The 24,897-nt window shown below is 36.9% G+C and overlaps 1 protein-coding gene across 1 annotated transcript in view; it reads left to right on the top strand.

The window, feature by feature from the left end:
* elfn1a (extracellular leucine-rich repeat and fibronectin type III domain containing 1a) overlaps positions 1-24,333 on the top strand; it is a 77,124-nt gene extending 52,791 nt beyond the window's left edge. Inside the window, exon 3 of the mRNA XM_005920289.3 lies at positions 18,469-24,333. Coding sequence (XP_005920351.1) covers positions 18,805-21,177 — 2,373 coding nt within the window. The 5' untranslated portion in view covers positions 18,469-18,804 and the 3' untranslated portion in view covers positions 21,178-24,333. The remainder of the gene's footprint in view (positions 1-18,468) is intronic.
* Positions 24,334-24,897: the final 564 nt, after the last annotated feature.

The following is a 24,897-nucleotide window of genomic DNA, read 5'->3' as shown; positions in this document are numbered from 1 at the left end:
TGCCTTCCATGATAATTCCCATTTATTTATTTATGCTTTCTTGCTCTGATAAAACTGAAAAATAATGAAAAATTAGCACTCATTAAGTGGCCCTTCACAAAAGAGATGCAGAATCATCAGTGACTCACTTCCTTGCAATATATATTTACATAACCTGCAGAACCTTTCAACTTAGCTGACTCACTAGTTACTCAGCTTGTCTGTCATGTAACAGAGAGTAGGAGGGAAGTGCCCTATGGGCCATGTTCACACAGTGACAATTTTCCTCTGACATTGCAATGAGGGTGGGCAGATGAGGTGCTGTAATAATGCTTTACTGCTGTGGTCCAGTTGTATAAACGTAAAGGCTCTGACAGACTGTTACATCCAACTCAAAAGCATACTTTATTTGGTGCAAAAATTGTGTGAAAATACACAAAAATTGCATAGACGGAAATATGAACTCTACTGAGTCAATATGTAAACATGTTCACTTACATATTGGCAGCTAAATTTGTACTAACATGTGTAAGAAGTTGCAATAATGTTGGTGTTCCAGCGATTTTGTAACATGCCTGTAAAAAGATTTTAAAAAAATAATAAAGTACATTAGATATTTAATTCAGTCCTTCAGACTATTTAAAAGGATGAATTTGACATTTTTTCACATTCCACAATCCAAATTTCCATATATTTTTGTGTCACTGAACACAACCTTTCATCAGCCTAGTCTGGTATGCAATGATTAATGTCTATGTACATGAAATCAATATTTTCCATACTTAAAAGCCAAAAAAAGTCTACATTACGAGGCTGGATGGGTTGCTGGTGTAGCATAGCATTTTTCTAAAAGTCTTACATTACTGGACTACTGTCCCAGTTTTCCATTTATTTCCATTCTTTTAAAATATGTAATTAATTATAAATATTGTAGTCAAATAACAAAAACTTGGTTTGGTTTAATCATAAAAACTACTGGCTTAGAAAAAGATCAGGATTTGGGTTAACAATGCAACAATGTCTTTAAAGCTTTGATTTCTCAGTCACACTCGCCTGGTTTCAAAGGACAAAATATGAAATTCTAATACAATTTATGCTTCCTATTGAACTACGTTACTTAAAAATTCATGCTCATGTATCATGAAAAGATACATTGCTTTTCATGACTAATTTACTTTTTGAGCTGTACATTCGGGACATAATTGGTCCATTACTGTTAGCATGTTAGAAAACAATTAGTGCTGATGTTTTTTTAGTGACTTGAAAGAAGGTTGTGTTTAACGATCTGTTATGAAAATGTGTATTAATATCACATCAGTTTCCTTTTAGTATATCGTACTGACTATAGCCTCGACCCCTACCCCGAACAAGAGTAGAGGCAGGGGTCTAAGAGCTAAACAAATTGAAATGAGTAGTTGAAAAAAACCCCGAAATGAGTAAAATGTGTCTAAAATAAAATTATATGTGTTGGTAATTTCACAATTAAAAATACATGCACAATACACGTGAATGACTGGCCTTCTTGGTGTATTCACAGGTGAGAAAAGGACATTTTCTGAACAACAGGACCTTAATGTAATTATGACCTGTTAATAGCATTTAAATAACAACAATAATAATAATAATAATAATAATAATAATAATAATAATAATAATAATAATAATAATAATAATAATAATAGTAAACAAACATTATTTATAGATTGCTTTGATAGAAGTTCGAATGCAGAATGCTCAAATGACATATTTAAGGAAAACATAAGTCACACTAGCAAAAAAAAATACACACACATACATATATGTATACAAAAATATTGATACTGATTGATAAATAACTGCTGTGGTACAAGTGATCCAGGCACTATGAAGAAAATATGTCGCGGCCTTTTACGTTCCAAACACCAAAAAAGTCCAAGAAAAGGCCATGGGTGGCAACGGGAGGTTTGTTTTAGAACGCACTTCTGACTCCATTGTTTAAAAATCATATGCCGTTTATTTCGTGGAAAATTATAAACAGAAATCAGTCAAATAACTTCTTAAAACTCAAAATTAAACAAAAGTTAACTTAATTTGCTTTAACAACTTCAAAAGTGGTCAAAAAATCATTTTCTAACCCTCCCGTCTTCCCATCTGACATTTGGCAAACAAAAAACAAAAAACCTCTTTACCACACCCATCCAGGGTGCTCTTAATCTCTTGATTAATGGGAGGATCCATAAGCTAATAAACCAATCACTTTCCAAAAGCTTCTCCAATAAAATTAATTACAAATTTACATAACAAAACTAGGTCAGTATTCAACAAAAATGAATACAAATTTTAGTTATTTGTAATCATTTCAAAGTATACCTAATAACTCCCCACAAATCAAACCCTAATGAACAAGACTATGCAATCTTTAAATGAAGTAGATTAAATAATAATAATAATAATAATAATAATAATAATAATAATAATAATAATAATAATAATAATAATAATAATAATAATAATGACTCTGTAGAAAATTAATGAGTCATCAATAATAAAGCTTCCTTCATTGTTAGAGATGTTTTCCTTGGTTTTTGTGTCGTCAATTAGATGTGCCGCTGACAAGCCATTCATTGTATGAGGTAACACCTAAATGGATAGTGACTCTCATATTTTATCTACCAAAGAAATCATCTTTAGTACTTTTTATGTAAAACACTCCTTAAAACAGTTTTTTTGTTTGTTTGTCTTCAAAATGGGAGTGGATTTATGTCATTTTAATCAAAACCAGAATTTCAAAGGCAACGGGTCTTTAAGTGTCCTTTATCCTTTATATACATTCTTGTCAATCATACAAGGATAAACAGTTTTAACAGGCACCAAACATCAAATCCCAACATCAAGCATGCAGTGATCAATTGACTGACTTGATTAAATCCTTGCTGCCTTTCAAGTGCAGCTAAAGAGATTCATTTATTTTCTTTACTTCTTTGCCCATTGCTAGGGTATAAATTTTAAACCATATTATGCAAAGAGCATGGTAAGCTGATCTGCTCTTGTTATTTACTGCTATCCTAAAACAAATTTGGCAGCCATTGAAAAAAGGAGTGCAGCTATGCTTTAACCACTGTCAATAAAAGATGTGGGTCTGCTGAGTTTCAAGTGACAGATCTGTGAGTTCAGAGCTGGAGAGGGACCACAAAACTCCCAGTTTAATTATTTTATTCTTGAAAAGAATGTCTAGAGCAATATTGTTTTAGGGCACCCATATTTCCTCGATTCTGTAGAGACGTATGTAGTTTTACTTCACTGATTTGTGCTGGGTTTGCAGTGAGCACGAAAGGAAGAAACATCTAAATCACACTGAGGGATAATCTTTCTTTTAAATTGATTGTTAAACCCCTTTGCCTTTTCCTTAGGATTTAGTTTTACAGCTGCACTAACCTCTTTTAATGGTAATTTCTCAGAAATTCAACAGAAATTTAGTTCTATTGTGAAAATCTAAATCAAAATTGATACAGGATTCTGAATATCGAGTCTTCGATCACTGTCCTACCTAGACAGCTAGCCCTATCAACTTGTATAGTGCCAGCTCCTCCATTAACCTGCATTCCTAATTGATAGTGCTAGAGAAGAGTTATTTGAATGGATTACCGTAAAGAGCATCATGGATTAGCTAGTGAGAGACATGGATCTTGAGGGAGTCTTAAATTAGTCACATAAAGTGATTATAAAACATCCATATGGTCGGCAGTGATTGGGCTCCCTCCTTATCAAAGCAGTTTAACCCTTCTTGTAATTTCCTCAAAGCATTGATATCAGTTTGGCCTGTTAAACCTTACGTTGGCTGTGATGTGCATGGGCAGAGTACACTATGTTGTGATCAATGCCTAGAGGAAAGAAGTGCAACTGACCGTAAACATGGCTTTGGTTTGTCATTGATTACTTAGTTGCCGGGACATCAAGCTGGTAACACATACTGCAGCGAGTATGTGTGAGACCAAAGTCTCTTTAAATCATTATGGTCTTTGAGGAAAGACTGATGCAACGTGCTGTATTCTCTGAATATGACTGAACCAACCATATTTGAAAGATAAAAAGGCTTCTTTTAGGCCTTTGATAACATTACTGGTGGGAATGACAGTGCTATAGCAGAATAAAATCCCAAACTGCTGCATCCTCTGTGGTGCTGTTGCAATTCTCTATTGGTGCATTTCCCATAAATTAACTCATCCACTTGCCTTTCCCAGGCTGTCATCAGCCTTAATGTACTGCAGTTTTAGTAATCACTTCACTCACTTGATGATACCTCAGTACATTAATTTGTTGATGAGATATATCTATTAGAAATATTGCTTTAGAATTGGCACCACTGAAATCAAAAATATACATGAGCCAATATCCTGTACACCTTCTACTACTTTTGTATATAGACTTGTGTTAAAAAATTTTAAAAACAAAAGTAAAATTTCAAAAGGGGTCGTTTCACTTCAAAAGGCTTTGCAGCAAATGGGTCAGTTGCACCCGAAAATAATCAAATCCACTAAAAGTGCCTACACCTTCAGAAGAGCAATGTTAAGAGATGTTTTAAGCATCTTCAGCATGCATAGATAATTTGAAAAATGTAGAATGTGAGACTATGATCAGGAAAAATCCTGTAAAGAAGTAGCGGTGGTCTCAAAGGAACCAATATTGGCTGCTAAGCTACTTCTGAGGAGGGGGAACAAGGCCAAGTACACAGACAAGAATTTCACAGTGTGTGCCTGGAAAATAGTCCTATTTATGAGTCCAAGTTTGAGATTTATGGCAGCAACCAAGGGGTGACAAGCAAGAAAGATAATGATAATTCAATGTATCAAACCAACCGGCAACCACGATGGTGAGAATATTTAAGTCTGGGGGTGTTTTTCTCTCTGGAGCAGCACTACAGTGCTTTACTTTCAGGTTAGCATCTGAGTGAAGCATGCATACTGCAGCGTAACTGCATGTTGTCAGATTTTACATAAAACGTGCAGATGTACAGTCTCATTGAAGCAAAATGGAAACAAAGGAAATATTTATTCAAACCACAGGTTTCTCATTCACACTGTCCAAAGACAAGATTATATTAAATTCACCATAAAAGAGCAAAAACAAACTGGAACAAATGCATGATTCCAAAATGTTGACAGTCCCGACAAACATACTTACAAGTCAACCATAAAGCCAGTGCTTGTTCTTATATTGTCATTTCCATTATTTTAATTAAACCCTCTATTTTGTTAATAAAGATGTGCACAGGAAACCAGTCTGTGACTCGGCAATGAGAAAAGCAATCATGGAGAAAATGAATAGAATTTAAAACATGGAAGCCCAGTTTTGACAGACAGCTGTCAGCCATTCATTACAGACTCCCTAATGATTTTTTTTCCACACCGCTGATGAAATGCTGCAGCACCTTTCTCTGCATGACAGGGGACTTTTCCCATAATGACACCTCAGTTCTTCCATCTTATTACATGCCACTCATTTAGTGAGTCAACTGAAAACAAAACCCCCTGCCTGTACGGGAAATTTCAGTGATAAAACATACTGTAAGCAAGCCACAAAGAAGCTGTTTTTTGTTAATGAGTACACTGCTTTTGAAAACCAGATTTAAGAGATGTAACTGAGTGGAGAAAGCGGGAATATGATGCTTGTTACATTGGTATTTAATTAATGTTTTAAGAAATTTGCAACTGTGCTTTATACTCGGCAAGTACTTTTGCTGAACAGGCCAGAGAGGATCTAGCTTTATAAAATTCCTAGAGCATCACTTCTTTTCACATTTTTTAAAAGAGATGGAAATAAATTTGTTTTGTTTCAGCATCCTGTTCGCTCCTTTGTGTTTTACAATTTATTTGAGTCAGTGATTCATTTAATTTTCATTTGGTTTTTATTTACACTTTGACTTGGTGCTTAGGTGTTGATGCCAAAAACTACTTGGTTAGGTTTACAAAAAGGAAAGTGGTTTGGATTAAAATATGCCCCTTTGAAAAGTAATGCTGCATATTGAAAGGAGAACTGACAGACTGTTCTCACAATCAGGTGGATTCTGTAGCATCGCCAAAGTAACCCATAAGTATGATACACCATTGGCTTTGGCAAAACTGCATTTAGCAATGCCCTGGGAAAGAGAACAGGTCACAGGTGGCTCTGGAGCTTCATCTTGCTCTTTTGCCCACATCTAGTGGCTCCCTGTGGTTTTTACAAGCAACTAGATATATCTTTATTAATATGAAAAGGAACAGTTGTTGCACTTTTAATATTTTATTGGTATTTATCATCACTGTAAGTGGTTCTTAAAAATTTCCAACCGTAGAAAAGTGCAGACTATACACTCAATACATTTGGCTGCTGTCCCCATTAAGTCTGGCTCCTTAGAAGGACTGTTAGCTTTCTAGCCTGACCAGTGTTTTTAGATAGCTCCGTGGATCTGGTGACTTGCTTGTAGTTGTTTTTCACCGTGACAGTGACTGACACAGTGAAACTCAAACTTCAGTTTCTATGACAGATTAATCTGATTTCGATTTTGATATCAACACTGATGGGAGGTTGTTCTCCAGACATGACCCGGTGACCAAAAAGCAGCTCATCAGTGGAAGAATGCTCACTCTCCCAGCTCTTAAAGTGATGCATCAGGTGACCATGAGCACACTTCTTTCTCCTGAGGCATCGCATTGTCAGATTTCTTCCATCCAGTAAAGCGTAATTTCTGACCTTTAACCAAACAAAAAATAAATACATAGCAATGAAGCACTAGTCCTTATGTAGTAATAAAGGTTGCAAAGTGTGATCTAGACCTTCAGCTTTGCTTTAATGTTACAAGGCTCCTGCCGTACTTGGATCTTGAAAAAAAAAGCATATTTATCTGACAGTTTGACAGTTTAAAGTCTATGATCATGACTAAAAGCAATCACTTCAACAGAGCACCATAAAAGCAGAGTGCCTGCATTGGTGAAATGATTAATCACATCACAAAACCATCTGTCTATGTCCACTGTGTAATGTGACTTGTCATGTGACCTTTCGACTCTGCTGAATGATAATTGCCTCTGTCTCTTTCCCTTAGTAGGTTATGACACAGATGACATTTGGTGACTGCACACCTCTGTATAAGTACTTTAAAAGAAGTATGCAAAATACAACACAGATGAGGAGAGTCTGCAAGAGAGGCATTTATTTTAATTTGGAACATTTGTATTATCTATAGTGGTGACTGAGGCTGGTGTTAAAAGCCTGACTGCAATGGCTCTCTAACTAGAGCGAGATCTACCTTAATGCTTATCACACAGGGGGCTCACTCACATTACATCACAACACGCAGTGTTTTTAACGTCTATTTTTTACTTATAACTTAAGATATTTTAACCTCATGAAGAAATAGTTCAAAATATAGCAAAGCAAGTACTCCTCATTATGCACGTGCAAGTTAATTCAAATGGACATCAACAGTAAAAATGCAAATTGTGCGACACTATCATTAGAGCATTTATTTGTTTATCATCCAAAATGTATGTTTGCTCTCTGTGGATTTATCCATTGCATCCTGCATACTAACAGGGATAAAAGTCCTCCCAGCAGTGTAGCTGTCATCTCTTGTTGCAATCTCCTTCCAGTCTGCACCCATGTTTTCTGTGGTGGACCAAAATGCCTTTCACTCCTTTGATAGCAGAGCACAAGCTCAGCATTACATCCTCTGCCCCTTGTTGAGCCTGAGAGAGTTTGTCCTGTCAGAAACAATAACTTTCCTTTCAAGGCAGGGATCGTTTTATTTCTTAGAGTAGCGATCACACAAGGTGGTTGTTTCCATTTGCCACCCTGGTGTTCCTTTTCATTTTTGCACTCATCGCAGATGTTTCAGTGCCTACAAAAGTTACATTTTTCTTGCATCCTTGCTACCACCAATTGATTTTGTTTCTTACCACCTTGTCCATCCTTAATGGACTTTTGTGTTCTGCAGAAAGAAATGATCATGAGAGACTATGTAGTCGTGATTTCAATCATATCAAGTAATAATCACTTTATCTTTCTGGCCACTAACTACACAGTTCATTTGCATAACAGATTACAACATGTTCTGAATAAATCTGTTCTTTCTGATGCTCCTACTGGCTGTCACTCAGCACCAGATGCTTAAGTGCAACAGCCATGAAGGGAATATTACATTTGGGCACAGGCCTCAAAGCATCAGCTGAGTGATTGAAAAGTCAAATTTGCTGAAGAAGGTAAATTTGTTAGTTTCCTGATACCAAAACTAACTTCCCACTATGTAGATTATTGTAGTCAAACTCGTCTTGCATTGTCTTTATGGAGCTAATCTGAAAGTGATAATGTCCTCTTCCTAAATGTGTCAGGTAGCCCACTGGGTCACACAGATATAAACATTCAGCACAGGGAATGACTGCTCTGGTTCACAACTTGTCAATCAGAGCACCAAGGCAGGTTGAGCTGTCACTCAGAAACACGGCGCCGCAGTCCAGTATAATTGAATTAGCTACTGTCTCTTCCTGAAGGTTAATTGGTGGGGAAACCTCTGCTGAGCATGGCAAGGCAATTGACAAAGATAAGAACTGCCGTCTTATCTGTCAGATTTTGTCAGCATATCTGAACTTTATCATTTCTGTAAACGTTAAAACTATAAAGAAGTTAACAAAAAGCAGGTAAATTGAATCCTCATAGATTGTAAATTCTGCATAACTTTATGTCATGCTCAGAACTGCACAGGAGCTCCTACTTTAGTTCAATATGTCATGAGTCAGCAGCTAGAGACATTGCTGACAGATGCTTTGGCTTGGAGGGCAGAATAACGTGGCAAGTTGATGGTCAGTTGATGGCCTGGAAAATTGCATTTAAACCTTTAGGTGTTATTCCAAGTTGTATCTTACTCTCAAACACAGAATTAAATTAAACTCTACTTCGCTCCTGTCCATTTGATAAATGCTCTCTATAGCCGAGTTGCTTTTCCTCTGTTCAGCATGCGTTCTGTAGAGCTGACCTGTTATGGTTTTATTATAGGATGGAATTTTTTATTCTGCGGCACAGAGATCACAGCACTTCAAGATGCTGAGGATAGTTGGACAGGATACAGTTTCTGCTTTTGTGTTTTCTGCCAACTGTTGTCCTAGGCTGCTTTAATTCTCCTGCAGGGTTTCACTGATGCATCTGTTTCCATCAACGCAGTGTGATTCCACGCCATTCTCCGTGGCTTATCATCTTTATAAGAGGTGTCACCCAAAGTGGAGCTTTTAGTTTGTAATGAGATTTTTTGCTCTCGTCTCAGTTTGAATCGTACTAGGTCATGAGCCTGCTGAAGGACTCTTGATACACTGAAGAACAATAGAGTGAGATATTGGGAATTTACAAGAGATGGCAGGGCAGTAAGTCATTTAAAGTTTTACAAAGTATGACACCTGTGTGGAATACCAAGTAGGAAGAGAGCTGAATGTAACTTTTGAATAGACCAAGAGGCAGTTAAAATTCAGGATGCCTGTGCATGTGTGTATAAGCCCAACCTTTGCACTTGAGGCTTTAATTAACCAAAAAGGATATGTTATTTGACATTTACCACTAATGTATCATCAGCATTAATTGAAATCAACCAATACTTCTGCAATACTAATTATTCCAATGCTAATTTGGAGCTAATTAGCAGGGGGCAGTACTAATTGGCAGCTATAAGATTTTATGTCTGATTTAATTTCAGGAAAACATAAACAATTCTAGGATGCTAAGACAGGAGACATGAATTGTGTTCATTCAGCTTTTTCTGGCTTGTTTTTCTCTTTCTTCTTCTTGGTTTTTATTTAAATCTCTTTTTTTTTCATTTTTACATTATTTTTTTCCACTCTCACTATGTGACAGTAAGCTTTTTTCTTTTTATTATTATAAGGTTATGACCTTACGATATAAAGTGCCTTGAGGAAACTGTTGTTGTGATTTTGTGCACATAAATAAAACAGAATGTAATTGAACTGAATTTTAAATACCTATTAGAATAAGTCTTAGTTTTTATTGTTGTCATTCTAGCTTAATCAATGGAAGTAATACAATTTTTACTATATTTCAGTTTAAGTTTCAACACATGCATGAGGAGAAACTAAATCTAAAATGTCCACACACTACATTTGGAAATAATAGTGCAGAACACAATGCAGGATACCGATGATTCTACCCATGGCAACCTTGCTATACCGCAAACAATCTAAACTGAGCACATGCATATATAAATATGTTTTCTGTAAACAGATATCTGCATATAAATATTCAGGATATGTAGGCAAAGACAACATTTTAATTAAAAGCAGCTTTCTGGTTTCCATTTTTAATCTTATTGCAGTTCAAGTAGTATTGAACAGTGATGTTTGAGCGAAAGAGTAAATGCAGTCTGGAAACCACTGGTGTGACAAAAATTTAGCTTTATATTCATCACTTAAATAATGACTGGCAAAGAGTCAAAGTTCCTACCAAGGTAACAGAATAGTTTTACTGCTGCCTAGCCAGTAGGTTTCCAGATTGATGGGTACATAGATATCAACAAAAATGAAATAATTTCCTATTACAAAAGTCTTGATGAGATTGGTTTACTAGAGAGATTCAAGATAGCAGGTGAGATTTTGACTGTCAGCATTGTCTGACCAACAGATGGCAGCTAACCTTACAGGGTTACTATTGTTGCTTGGCAACATCATTAGTTTCCCCAAGACTTATGTTGTATAAGCCGTGAAAAAGCATTCCAACGATTGCAGTTGTCAAAAATTTTTAATGTCAAAGGACTTCGGTCTCCCCTTCTAGAACTGCCATTCTGATTGGCTAAACTGAAGGTGCATTTGTGATTGTGATCATCAAACTTGTCCCTATTAAATATAAAACATGTATGGTATTGTTAGAGCTATTCAGATGAGTCTGAAACAACACTCCAACGCTGATAATATCCACATGTAATCCCAATACATCTAATGTACACTATGTGATTAAAAAAATCTCAATTAACCAGGGAGGTTAAACAGAAAACACATCTACTCTTCTTAAATTACTTATTTTCGTACTGTATAACTCTTACCAGTACATACTAGTAGTGATACAGATAAATATTGTTTGGCCTTTTTGTGCAAGTAAAAGAAAAATGTAATTGCCAGGCAATGATGTCATAATATATATACAGTGGTCCCTCGCTATAACGCGGTTCACCTTTCGCGGTCTCGCTGTTTCGCAATTTTTTGGGGTGCAATTTTGCATGCTTTTTTTTTTTTCTTAAAGCGCATTGTGTCAATGCACTCATAAATCATCGATCACTAGCAGTGTGATTCTGAAGTGCCGTACTGTATGTTTGTAAGTTTTCTCCCCAACAAACACAACAATGTTGACGAAACGTTTTGTAGCCTCAAAGGCAACCGCGGGTGCTTTTGATTCTATAATACTGGACTTGTTTTTCTACAAAGGTTTGAACTCTGAGAGTGTTTAAACAAGAGAGAAAAGTGTGAAAGTGTTTGTGCCTCTCTGAGAAAAGTGTATAAAGAGTGTAGTGAGGGGTTTTACATCCTTAAAACAGGGGTGTCAAACTCCAGGCCTCAGGGGCCGGTGTCCTGCAGGTTTTAGATATCACCCTGGGTCAACACACCTGAATCACATGATTAGTTCATTACCAGTCCTCTGGAGAACTTCAAGACATGTTGAGGAGGTAATTTAGCCATTTAAATCAGCTGTGCTGGATCAAGGACACATCTAAAACCTGCAGGACACCAGCTTTCGAGGCCTGGAGTTCGACACTTGTGCCTTAAAACATCTATAATAATTGTAAAAATTAAAGTTGGCTACTTTGTGGATTTCACATATCACGGGTTATTTTTAGAACGTAAACCCCCGCGATAAATGAGGGACCACTGTAGATATACATTATCTATCTATTGATAGATTCCTGCATTTAATATAAGTGACTGAGTTGAGGTTACAGAGGTCATTGCAATGCAACCATTGCAATGGGTACACTGGAGCCTTTAGATGTACCTTGGTAGTTTGGTTGCTAAACTCCTGATGATCTTTTATTATCTTGGTCCAGCTACAGTGCTGTATCAGTTCAGTTTGCTTATCAAACATGGAATTTTTTCACATTATCTTTTTTTTTTTTACCACCAAAGGAGATCATATGGAACTTTTAACAGTATTCAACAAAGGCAGAAATATCAGCACTTTTTTCCAGGCAATAATCTCAAAGTAATCAATGTATGAGTTAAATATCCTCTCATACAACCTAAAATATATATGCTCTCACTGCTTCTAAGCAATTCAAAAGCCCAGTAAAATGTAATGGTTCCCTTCCCCAAGAGAAGTAGTTCCATTTTAATTCAATTGATTTTGCACTTGTGATTTCCCGTTGCCACGTTTTTCAGTCCCACCAAGATGGTCCCTGCATTTTGAATAACATCAAATAAAAGGCAATCATTGGTATGGATGAGGAGGGCCCTCCGAGACTGGGGCACCTTCACCATGACAAAGACCAAATAGGAAAGAAAAGGCGAAACAAGAACAAGTGGGGCCCACAAACTCTAAAACCAGATAATTTGATAGCATACTTTTGTAGAAACCTGGACAATGAAAAGAAAAATGTTTGTTTAGCATGCAGAGGGAAATTGTTTTGACAGACACAGCGGCAAACAGAAGGGGACTGACAGACAGAGATAGCCAGAGTGGGTGGTGAGGTGTTTGTGGGTTTGCATACAATAAAATGTTTGTGGGGAGAGTGGTGAACTATTTTCAAGAATTGTTTTGTCCATGTGACTTTCAGACGCTTTTGTCAAAGTTTGCCTTGAAGCACTGACTCTTGTGGAAGAGAAGCACTGCTTAGGCTCTATGTTAGAGATGACAACTCTCACACAGTCTAAAGAGTCCAGCTAGAGTGCCATTGCAGCTCCAGCTACTTCAATCCTCTCAACATTTTACCTGTTGCGGCATCTACCTGGATAACTTTACAGACACATTCCTTTTCTTAGATTTAGTTGTTTTATAGGCCACCAAAAATCACAGGCTAGGTCCCCATCTGTCTATATGTACAGCAGCTTTTGTATTGTCATATTTTGTAACCTTTTTCATGAAAAAGGAGCCAACATTTACAGAGTAGAAGTGAGGATGCAGCGAGCAACTGGAACAGAAATTTACAAAGCTGTGTTTGAATCATTCTTCAAAAGCAGGGTTTCAATAGGTTATCCACAGAAGAGGAAAAGAAAAAGAAAAGCTTTCATTACCCAGTGCATAAAGCCTAAATGGAAAAGAGACTGTGGAATGGCTGCCTGTGTCTGATAGGGGAATATACTCAGCTCTGATGCCTTGGGTGTTCTGGCCTGCTGCACTCAGGGCTAGCACTGGACCATACAGATTGCTGCCATTATGGAAAGTGGGTCTGTGGTGGCAAATAGACCTAAGCACTCACAAAGCAACATACACTGCTGTAGGCCCATTTGGGGATCTGAATATACAGTATGGAGTGATTTGCATGAAACTAAAGCTCAAAAAATTAATTTTAATGTAGCTTACTTTGTTTATCCCTTAACAACTTGACACCTCAGGCTTTGATTTTATTGCCATATGTTTTGGATACATTGGGATACAAATAAGTAAAATATTATGCAATATTTAAATGCAAAATCCATGTTTTATTAACTAAAAGTTGCAGTATTAACTATCAGTATAAGGCCATGGTTGTGTTTACCCTTACAAGGGGAACAAGCATGGCTCTAATTTGTGCACTGGTTTCAGTGGTGAGGCAGTGACTCATTTGGAGGCTCGTCTAATTGAGTCATGGCGGATAAACAAAACACAAGTAATGCATTCTAAAGGAAATTTAAAGCTAAACTTCAATTTAGAGTCTAAAATAATCTAACACCAATGCCATGCTGTGAGCCAGTTTAGGTCAAGCTTGGTCTAATTCTCAGGGTATCAAATATCACAATTTTTGACAAAGCCATTGGCATCTCTGAGATATATACAACATGCCCTTCGGCGCTGGTTTCTTGACACCCTGGGCAGAGAAAGCAAAGATCCAAAAAGTCCCCATGAGGTGGCAGGTATGATAACGTTGGCATAAAATCACACAGATGTCAACTAGGTGACAGAAGCTTATGCCCTGTGTGGGAGGGCTTGTTTTTATGCCTTGTTTTTCTTTCTTTCTTTCTTTTTAATATACACTTTCTTTTTTACCCACTCTTTGGTTAGGTTGATGGATGAAAAAACTTGGCCATTTTTAGGAAAAGGCCATGAAGTAGGAGAAAATTACCAATGGCTGCACTGTTAACCAAGCATGCTAGAAAATCCTACCAAATAATACCCAGTGCATTCACCTAGCAGTCCTGACCAAGAGTCTGTATGTCACAAGTTGGTTCCTAGATCAGATGAGCTCCATGTCTGCCATAATGGATCGAGAAATAAAAATACAGCCTTTCCTTAGAAAATCACCAGATATTCTGCAGAGCTGTATTTTTCATATTCATTTCATGGAACATTTGATTTGGAACCTCTTTCCTCCCAGGGGTTTTCAAAGTGTTCTTTTCTTCAATGCTCCTCTGCCACTGCTCTTTTGTCATCATGAAGGTGGTTTTGTAATGGCAGCCTTTGGCATTCTGTTCCAGTGTCCTCCACCACAGCATTTATTTCTGCTCTTTATCTGCACTTGAATAGCTGAGTAGTGCTTTTACTTGATTATCTTAGCCTCATTGCAGATAATTGCTTAGTACTGTGTGAACCAAGGAGAACTGTAATTGAAAACTGTTTCTCTGCACCTAAATTGCCCTTCATTTGTGTTGCAAAACGATGTCTTTTGTTGCATTTTTGAATAAAATTTGGGCCATTTGCTTTTAAGTGATTATAAGGACAGATTTGCGGACATAACTTGAAAGATCAATAAATAGAACTCAATTGTGAAACAGCATAAAATCCTCAAACTGCCTGACACTAAACAAAATATTATGAGAGGTAATTCAAAGCCCTGTTTCCATATATACAGTAAACATCTTGCTGTGCTCTGCATCTACACATTTGGTCGAGCGATAATGTCGTGGAAATGCTAAACTGACAATGAAAACATACTAGCTTTGTACCTGGCGATTTTATCAACTATAAAAGGAAAAACAGGCTAATGTGTATATTTAAAATTACATATAATCTCATCCTCTAGGCCACAGATATCAAAGCCATGTTATTGTCTGGGCAACATGCTGCCCACTTTGATCGTAAGTCGGCCACTGTAAAGTTTAACCACACTTTTATTTCCTTGGATATATTAATATAACATAAAATAAAATAAAAATAAAAATGAACACAGTTCCAACATTATGTTCCAGTTTTTTAATAAATTTGCTAAATTACATTTATAAAATCAGTTCTGGTAGCTCATTGGGCAAATGGGTTGTAATTATAACGCAGGAACTTTTTGTTAATTCACAGAAAACTGTTTTTTGGGACCTGTTTTGAAAAAAAAAATCTATATTAGATAGTGAAAAAAACAACATTTGCTTCTTTCATTTAATTGTTTATGAATTACTTAATTACTTTGGTGTAGTATGAATGGTCATGGAGGAGGCCTGTAGAAAATGTATGCCCCCATTCACATTTTCCAAACTTGTCCAGTGGCCGGATTGGAATCCATGCCAAGCTGATTCTAGTCCCCAGGCCTTATGTTTGACACCTCCGTGCTAAACCAACTTAAATCAGTTTTAAATATACAAAGCCCTGGGTAACAGTACTAATGTCCAATGTCAGTTTATCAGTATGCTGTGTATTTTCAATTTTTGAAATAATTCAGAGCTGGAACACATGAAAACATGCAGAAAAATCATTCTGTAATATATGAACTTCAATTGTGGAATTTCAACCATGAGCACTGTACAGTACTACACTCACCAGAACAAGAAGGTTTTGGCCAGGTCTGGTTACATCTGTGTGTTCTCCCTGTACTTGTGTCAGTTTCCTCCTGGTAGTCCAGCTTCCACCCACAGACATCCATGTTAGGTTAATAGGTGATTCTAACTTGGCTATAGCTGTGGATGTGAGAGTGTGTGCTTGTCTTGTCTTCCTGTGATGGACAGGCAACCTGTCCAGAGTGTGCCTTTCCACTCACTCAAAGTCAGCTGGGATAGGCCGCAGCCCCTGTACAATTCTAAGTTTGATAAGCGTAAAGAAAATGGATGGATGAATGACGTTTCTTAACCTTAACCAGACCCAAGACAACACATCTTTCTCTATCACCATGTTACATAACCCTACCACACAGTCCTCAGGAAAAATGAATCTCCATCACCCACTCCAACTTACTTACATACTTACATACAGTAAAATCACAGCTTTTCCTTCCCTTGAAAGACTAAACAAAAAAAATATACTAAACCTAATTTGGCAACACTTACATTCGCACAAATTAATTCACAAAGCAAATTAGCAGCAAGTAAAAGTCATTACAGGCAGACAGTTTTTCAATTGAGACATGAGGATGTACGCTAACTGAATGGTAAGCCATCATTTACACTCCTGCCATTATTATGACCTAAAGTATTTGCCTCACAACAAATTGTTATTGATGCTCATCCTATTAAAAGACAAAAAGGCAACAGATTAGGGATTACTATTTAGTGTAGACAGGAGCACCACGGGGAGGGCAGGAGGAGCACAGGCCACCCGGCCAGACATTTCCAAAACTGGAAATTATGTTTTTTGGTGTGCCACCCAAGACTTTTAGTCGCCCTCATCTTTTTTAAAGAAAAAATTCTGGAGGCACCCCTGAGTGTAGAGTGTATGATAAGCAAAACTACAAATAGTGTGACTGTAATGTGATAAACCTACACAAAGGTCAAATTACAGCATGAATTGTCTTTAAATCCACAGTGGCATGTGTGGTTTCAAGTTGAAGTATATTCTTTCTGCCATAAACTGTCACATCTACTTGAGTGTGGTGTGTAGAGCCATGTCCTCTAACACACAAAAGCACATTCTCACTCCAGGTGACCCCTAATTCCCCACAATAAGCAAACTTGAGAAGATTTTTGTAGTTTATATTTTGGTTGTAGTATCTGCATAATTAAAGTCCAGTTAGTTTTCTCCCAATATAATTTGTGTTAACTACGCTATACAATAAAATGATATTGAAGTTCGGCGTAAATAATTAGAAAGGCTAGTAACTACATAATTAACTGTGTTCAAATTAATATAGAAATTGCCCATTATAGGTTCGACTGATTAAAATGCATAAACAGTTGGCTTTAACAAGTAGACAGATGAAATCCTTTCTCTCACATTAGAACAGTTAATAAATTTGGTTTCCACAAAAACATCATTTAGACAGCAATTAGGTACAAATATGGCCACACTGCAAGTTAAAATTGATCCAGGAAATTGTTTTAATGACATGCTATTATAGGTGATTGAGGTTTTCCCCACCACTGTATACCTGCGCGGCAGACATTTTTTTTTATTTCTTTGTTAGCAGTAGGAAATCGACCCTTGAGCAATTAAACACTGTAATGGAGTCTGTAATACTGAGTCGTGATGTAACAGAATATGACTGTGCTCTGGAATGGAACTGAATGTATTACTACAATTTATTGCAAAGCTATGAAATTTTCAAAGAGAAAATAATACACTCAGTATTTAATTATTTTTATTATTTTATCATTGAAAAGTTGTGTATTTAAGCTATAAAACCCTCTTGGTATGTTTACCATATGTCGGGGTTTTGGAGGAACAGCACTACTATGTTATCTAACAACTAGATATTTGTGTACAATGACAAAATAGGATCAAGTTCTTTTTTTAAACTTTACTTTTTAACTTTATTAAAAAAAATATGACTCAAAATGTTCAGTAAAATCTCAGAAATCTAAGAGCAGAATAAAGTTATCTTAACCCAAATTCTGGAATAAGATATGTTACCATAAAGTCTTCAACAGTGAAATAGTATCAACTGTACAAAGAGTAAAAACAGCGATCAAAAGAGATATTACAAAGAAAAATGATGAGTCTGTATAAAAACAAAAAACTTGCAGAATTAAAAGTGAGAGTTGCTGCTCACTTTCCCGTTCCCTCACGCAAAAGATTTTAATTGAATTTTAACACTATGGTAATCACACCTGCTACATGATTTCCCTCTTTCCTCCAACATAATCCAGCGCTCAGAAAGGTTTTAATTTATTCATGAAGGTTTTCAGAGAGAAAAACTAAATACATGATGCAAATTGTCATTTTGCATGGTGCTGTATAATTGATTTAATGCAGCTTCTTAACATTGGCCTCCCTCAGTTGCATCTGACAGGCCTCAGGTTAATGGTGTGAAAACAGGGACACTGCTTCCCCCAACCTGTCAAATGGTAATTGGTCAACAGTCTTCTTTAATAGCAGGCTGCCATAGGCAACAGCAAACACTTCTTAAATGGTGTACAAAATAATTGGTGAGGAATAAACAAGGAGGGCTTGAGTAAGTGTACTTAATGTCAACTGTGTGTCCCTTTCTGTATTTTACAGGTTATTCATCCATGCACACCAGAGAGGCTAAGGATGCAGGAAACTGGCAGAAACAACAAGATGAGACCATTTAATGATGGTACCCACTAAGGAAAAAAGCACAAGCCAAGTTGAGGTGCTGGATGCTCTTTTAAGTGTTGCCACAAGTTCACTGCAGGCAAGCCTCAATCTGAAAGCAGATTTTTCTAATTGATACATGGCGATAACATCCAGCATCACACATCTATCAATGAAGAGGAGGCAAATAAAAGGATTGTCTCTGGCCCTGAGATTAGCTGAACAGCTGTACTGAAACGGCAGCGGTATCACACCCCTTTGATTCTTTTGGCCCTGCACATGACTCTCAAAGAAGCACCAATGGCCTGCAGCTTAGGCATGGTGATGAGTGCCTTGTTTTGGTCTGTAGCCATTGTATATTTGACTCATATTGGCAGAGTCAGTGGAGACTGCTGGTTAATTGAGGGTGAAAAGGGCTTTGTATGGCTCGCAATTTGTAGTCAAAACCAGCCACCTTATGAGGCCATCCCACAGCATATCAACAGCACCATTGTGGACCTTCGTCTGAATGAAAACAAAATCAAAAGTATCCACTATTCTGCCCTTAGCCGCTTTGCCAACTTGACCTACCTGAACCTGACCAAGAATGAAATCTCCTACATAGAAGACGGGGCCTTTTCTGCTCAGTTTAACTTGCAAGTCCTTCAAATGGGCTTCAACAAGTTGCGGAACTTGACAGAGGGGATCCTCAGGGGTTTAGGAAAGCTGCAGTACCTCTACCTCCAGGCAAACCTGATTGAGACTGTGACACCTAATGCCTTTTGGGAATGCCCCAACTTAGAGAATATTGACCTCTCCATGAACCGAATCCAGCAGTTAGATGGGTCTACGTTTGCCAGTTTAACTAAACTCACCACCTGTGAGTTGTACACAAACCCCTTCAACTGCTCATGTGAATTACTTGGTTTTGTCAAATGGCTCTCAGTTTTCCCAAACAGAACAAATGAACGAATGGTTTGCGACTCCCCACCCGGGGTCTCCGGTTATAGCTTACTGAGCCAGATTCCTAACAATCCAAACTATCGAAATGCACTGTACATGCTTACCAAAGTGTGCACTGATGAATATGTAACACCATTTATAACTGTGCCCATTGAGTCAACAACACTACCACCAGACTCAACGCTTTGTGGAGTGGAAGACTGTCCATCAGGCACAGAACCAGAAGACACTACCATCAGTACACCTGAAAATGATGTTCAGGGAACTCCTCTGATGAAAGTGAAGCAAGTAACACAAACAGGTGCTATCATCACAGTTCAGATTCCTCATCCCTATAAGAAGATGTACATCTTGGTTCTTTATAACAACAGTTTTTTCACAGACATTCAAAACCTAAAAGATATAAAAGAGGACATTGAATTAAAAAACCTTAAACCCCACACCAACTACACATATTGTGTTGCTTCAATACGCAATTCTCTTAGACACAACCACACATGTCTGACAGTCTCTACTGGCCATCGAAATGGAAAGGGCGGAAATGTGAAAGAACCGTCTGCTACTCACTACATTATGACAATTTTGGGCTGCCTATTCAGCATGGTTATATTTCTTGGAGTTGTGTACTATTGCTTGCGAAGAAAGCGCCAACAAGATGAAAAGCACAAAAAATCAGGAAGTTTAAAGAAAAACATAATGGAACTTAAATATGGACAAGAGCTTGAGGGTGGGACTATATCTCGAATGTCGCAGAAGCAGTTGTTGGCAGGAGAGAGCATGGCACGTATGCCATACTTACCATCTGCAAGTGAAATGGAGCAGTACAAATTTCAAGAGATAAGTGATACTCCTAAGATGATGAAAGGAAATTACATGGAGGTGCGAAGTGTGGATCACCATGACCGCCGGGAGTGTGATATGGGAATGGCTGGGAATAGTCAAGGATCAGTGGCAGAAATTTCCACAATTGCAAAAGAGGTGGATAAAGTCAATCAGATAATAAACAACTGCATAGATGCGTTAAAGTCAGAATCCACCTCTTTTCAAGGAGTGAAAACTGGAGCAGTATCCACTGCAGAGCCCCAGCTTGTACTAATATCAGAACACCCACAGAATAAATCTGGCCTTCTGTCTCCAGTGTATAAGGATAGCTACCACCACTCTCTGCAGAGACATCGGTCTTCTGATGTCTCTCCAAAGAGGCCCAGTACAGCCACGGGAGGGCCCATGAGAAGCCCCAGGCCTTATCGTTCTGAATCCAAGTATATAGAGAAAACTTCTCCAACAGGAGAGACGATCCTCACTGTAACACCTGCTGCTGCCATCCTGAGGGCCGAGGCAGAAAAGATCCGTCAGTACAGTGCCCACCGACACTCCTATCCCGATGCTCAGATAGAGGAGCTCGAAGGACCTGACAGCCACAAGTCCTCCATGTTGGAGCCTCTTACTCACTCCCGCTCCAGAGACTTAACATATTCACAGATGTCCTCTCAGTACCACAATCTAAGCTATTCCTCCAGTCCTGAATACTACTGCAAACCTTCACATAGCATCTGGGAGCGTTTCAAACTCCACCGAAAACGGCATAAAGATGAGGAGTACATGGCTGCAGGGCATGCACTGCGTAAGAAAGTCCAGTTTGCAAAGGATGAGGACCTCCATGATATTTTAGACTACTGGAAAGGCGTATCATCCCAACAAAAATCGTAACCTATCTAGTTTTTGTTTTTTTTAGTGGACTACACATTGCAGAAATGACACAACCACCTCATCTGACAACTGAATCAGTGGATACTTCCATAATAGAATTAACTTCTCACTCACACGTACCACATTCTCTTTCGACTGTGAAGAAAATGGGGTTAAGATTCTTTCAATTTGTCTTATTATGTAAAGCATTCATGGGAAAAATTATATTGCAAATAAATAATATATATGTTAAAATGGATAATAGGTTTTTTGGGTATCGCATGGCCAAGTCCTGTGACAGTGGATTTGCTGTTGTGTAATATGAAACTATTATAAGAAGATATGTCTACTGAAACCTCAGTATTTTTTGAAGAACTGTTCAGACCCTCAATTTGAACTTTTTTTTCTTCCCTCCTTGCATATATTTAATTCAAAACTATGTACAGATTTGACTTTCTATATTTGCAGTGTTTTCTGTGTAAATGGAAAAGTGTTAGTGAATGAATCAGGTTTAACAAATGGAGCGCTGATCATTCAGATGATCTTGTCTATAAAAAACCGCAAGCCCCACTTTAAACCCATGAGATCATTTATCATTTTATCATTATCAATGCCTGATTTCTGTTTTTGTTGGGTTTTTTTTTTTGTTTGTTTTGTTTTGTTTCTATGAAGGCTTTTACATCTTTTACATGATTCAAATGGATTAAGTACCCTGCATCACTTAGTATCTTGAAAGACTTCAAAAGTGCAGTATATGTCATACTTTAGTGATGTTCTCTTAGTTTCACGAACCACCATTTGTAACTTTAGTACCAAAGTAAAAAAAAAAAAAGGCTGAAATGTTTACAATATTTCTTCACGGCCTGGGGATCATAACATGCAGTGGGTCCATGAAGATTTTGCTTTTTCTGTCTTATCAGTTACTTCTTCAAAAGAGAAACATTGGGAAATCACAATATCTACACACAGGATGTGGTGTCCAAGCCTACTATTAATCACTAAAATTTCAAAGGGAAGACGGCTATACTTTGTCACCTGTCATTTAGGTACATGGACAGATGTTGTGCCCTGCAGGAGAGCCCGATGGATGAATGTAACAGATATGTATTTTGATCTGTCTATGGCAGCTTTTTATGTATATTTTCAAGGAAATATTTATTTAATGTTATAAACTACGGTGTTTTTGTTTTTCCTTTGCTTCAATATTTCTTCCAGTGTATTATATTGCATAATGTCTGATCCAATAAATGGAGGAAAGTAGTTGGTTTTTCAGATGGGCCGTGTTGCTTGCTGAGAGGTTTCATTTTATTTTTTATCTGCTAGGCTATTAAATCTTTTTGTATATTATGAAAGCTTCATACCAGGCAAATATCAACAGCTAGAGTGAAATTTGAGAATGTGAAACTGAATCCTCTGACTTACTGGCTGTGAATTTGTATATTTTGAGTTTTTTTTAAATACATATAATACTTAACACTTTTTTCTTTCTAAGTTGTTTATATAAATCATTCCAAACAGGCTCATGATGATTTATCACATATTTATCAATAATTAGTTGCTTCTGTCTTGTATCTTCAATGTAGGATTTGGGTTTATTAAAGAATTTGTGGTAACATTTTACATCATTTACTCTATAGTCATGATTTCAAAGTGTTCTCATCGCTGTCAATTTAAGGAAACAAGGAAAACTGCTTATCCAAGTAGAGGGTAGTTTTATTTTCATTTATCTCTTTGCATGTGTTCATTCGTCCAATAGATTTTTTGTTCTTGTAAAATCCAAATTAATGTACATTTTCCATCTGTCCAAGTTTTACATGAAAATTAAAAGTCAGTTAATCGGAATAAAAACAGTTGATGGACAGTCTAGTATTGAAGATGCAGAAGAAGAAAATGTAGTGAGATCAAGTAGCTGAAAGAGTCATTAGTCAAACTTCAAATGAAAAAAAAGCAATGTGGAAGTAATTTCCATTTATGTAAATATAACATCTTGATTTGCTTTTTGCATTATTTTGACAGACATAAAGTCTCCTCATTGCTTCACACAGATCAGATCTGTTCACTTGACACATTTGACACTAAGCCTGTCTCCACCGCACTTGGTGCACTTTTTGTTTTCACTGATTTGCAAATCCATCCTCCTTAGCCAAGCGCAAAAGCCTTTACACTTAACAGTTCAAATTACAACCAGTTGGTTATCTTTTTCTGGGTACGAATCCAACCCTATTGCAACAATCCGAGTTAGATAAAAGAGGCTGTAGTCCTCAGATGGCTGATGACGCATCACCTAAAATGTGGTCAGAATTTTCCTCTGTGGGAGCAGGAAACACATTTCTTGTCAGGTGTCTCCTTGCTGCTGTTTCTAAAAAAACACCACATGCATTTCTTAGTAGCGTACAAATGCAAGCACTTCAAATGCAAATGAATATTAAACAGTAGATGATCAATGAATTAAAACATGAAAGAATGGCAGACATATGCTGTTATGTATGAATTTTGTATTAAGGCGAGAATTGAGAGTCTACAATCTGACAATAGAGCTAACCCGAGGAAAGACAATTGTCTGGTGAAAAATGTTTTCATCAGCTCTTTCTTTTCATCCAACACTGAGTGTGTAAGTGTAACTGCAGGCATTTATTACCCTATTTATATTTTTTCTGTCATAATTCTGTGTCCATTCCATCTAAGTTTGTCATGAAGCTGTTTTTATTCATTAATGTGAAATGAAGCATTCATGAGCCTGATGTGAATGTCTTATATAAGCACCTTGTAAAGTGTTAACTGGGTTGTCTGACTTAATACTTCAACCGCCTTAAGATTTTGGGATACTGTATGTGTACAAGAGTAAACTTCCTTTTGTTTTATTTCCAATGTTGATACTGTCGTTAAGTCTCCATTTGTTATTTTTTATAAAAAGCATTTCAGTATCTCATGAGAGCTGTCAGGTTTCTTGTTCATTTAGCTATTTAGCAACCTGTTTTTATACTGCATATTGTAGCACTTCTGTGTCTAATAAGAGTTTTAAGTGTTGAGAAAACCTTTAGAAAGATCAACAGTTGTTGTCCAAGTGCATCAAAACAAACAAGAGCACAAAATGTGTTTTTTTTATTTTATTTCTTAATACTATGTTATCTGCTTTCAGACAAAGTACTGTGAAATAAAGTTAAGGGTGCACATGCAGTGTACACTCAGCATCTTTATTATATGCTGTCATATCAGAATTGCTCCATGTAAGTATTGTACTATAAATTAATGCAACTGGCTTATATAAGTAACCTAAGGGGTAACTGTTTGAAATTGGGTATAACTTCCCATTTAACTTGTGCTATAAGAAATGGTTACCCAAGATTTTATGCCATGATGAATAACTCTGCATACGTAAACTGCCTGATGCAGGTTATACTCATGATAATAGATCAGCTTGACCTTATCATACTTATCACCTTATCTTACTTATCATAGCATCATGTAAAAACAAAAAACTTCATTAAACATTCCTTTTCTGGACAATATTTCATGGTTCAGGCAAGTTTGGAAAAATACTTCATTAGCCAAAAAATATCTGTCCAGCATAAAGCAACAAACCCTCTTTTTACCTGTTTACCACTTTCCCTGCCAGAATAATGTTCGAACTATTGTTTTTTTAATCATTATTTTTTATTATATTTTTGTTCCATAAATATATGTAAATTTAAATAAAAAAAGAAATAGATATATTTAACACTACAAAATGATGTGGAAACA

The sequence above is a fragment of the Haplochromis burtoni genome, unplaced genomic scaffold (genome assembly GCF_018398535.1).
Source record: "Haplochromis burtoni strain Fernald_Lab_line unplaced genomic scaffold, NCSU_Asbu1 Contig_21, whole genome shotgun sequence".
Taxonomy (NCBI): Eukaryota; Metazoa; Chordata; class Actinopteri; order Cichliformes; family Cichlidae; genus Haplochromis; species Haplochromis burtoni.
This window is presented reverse-complemented; position numbering and strand designations above follow the sequence as displayed.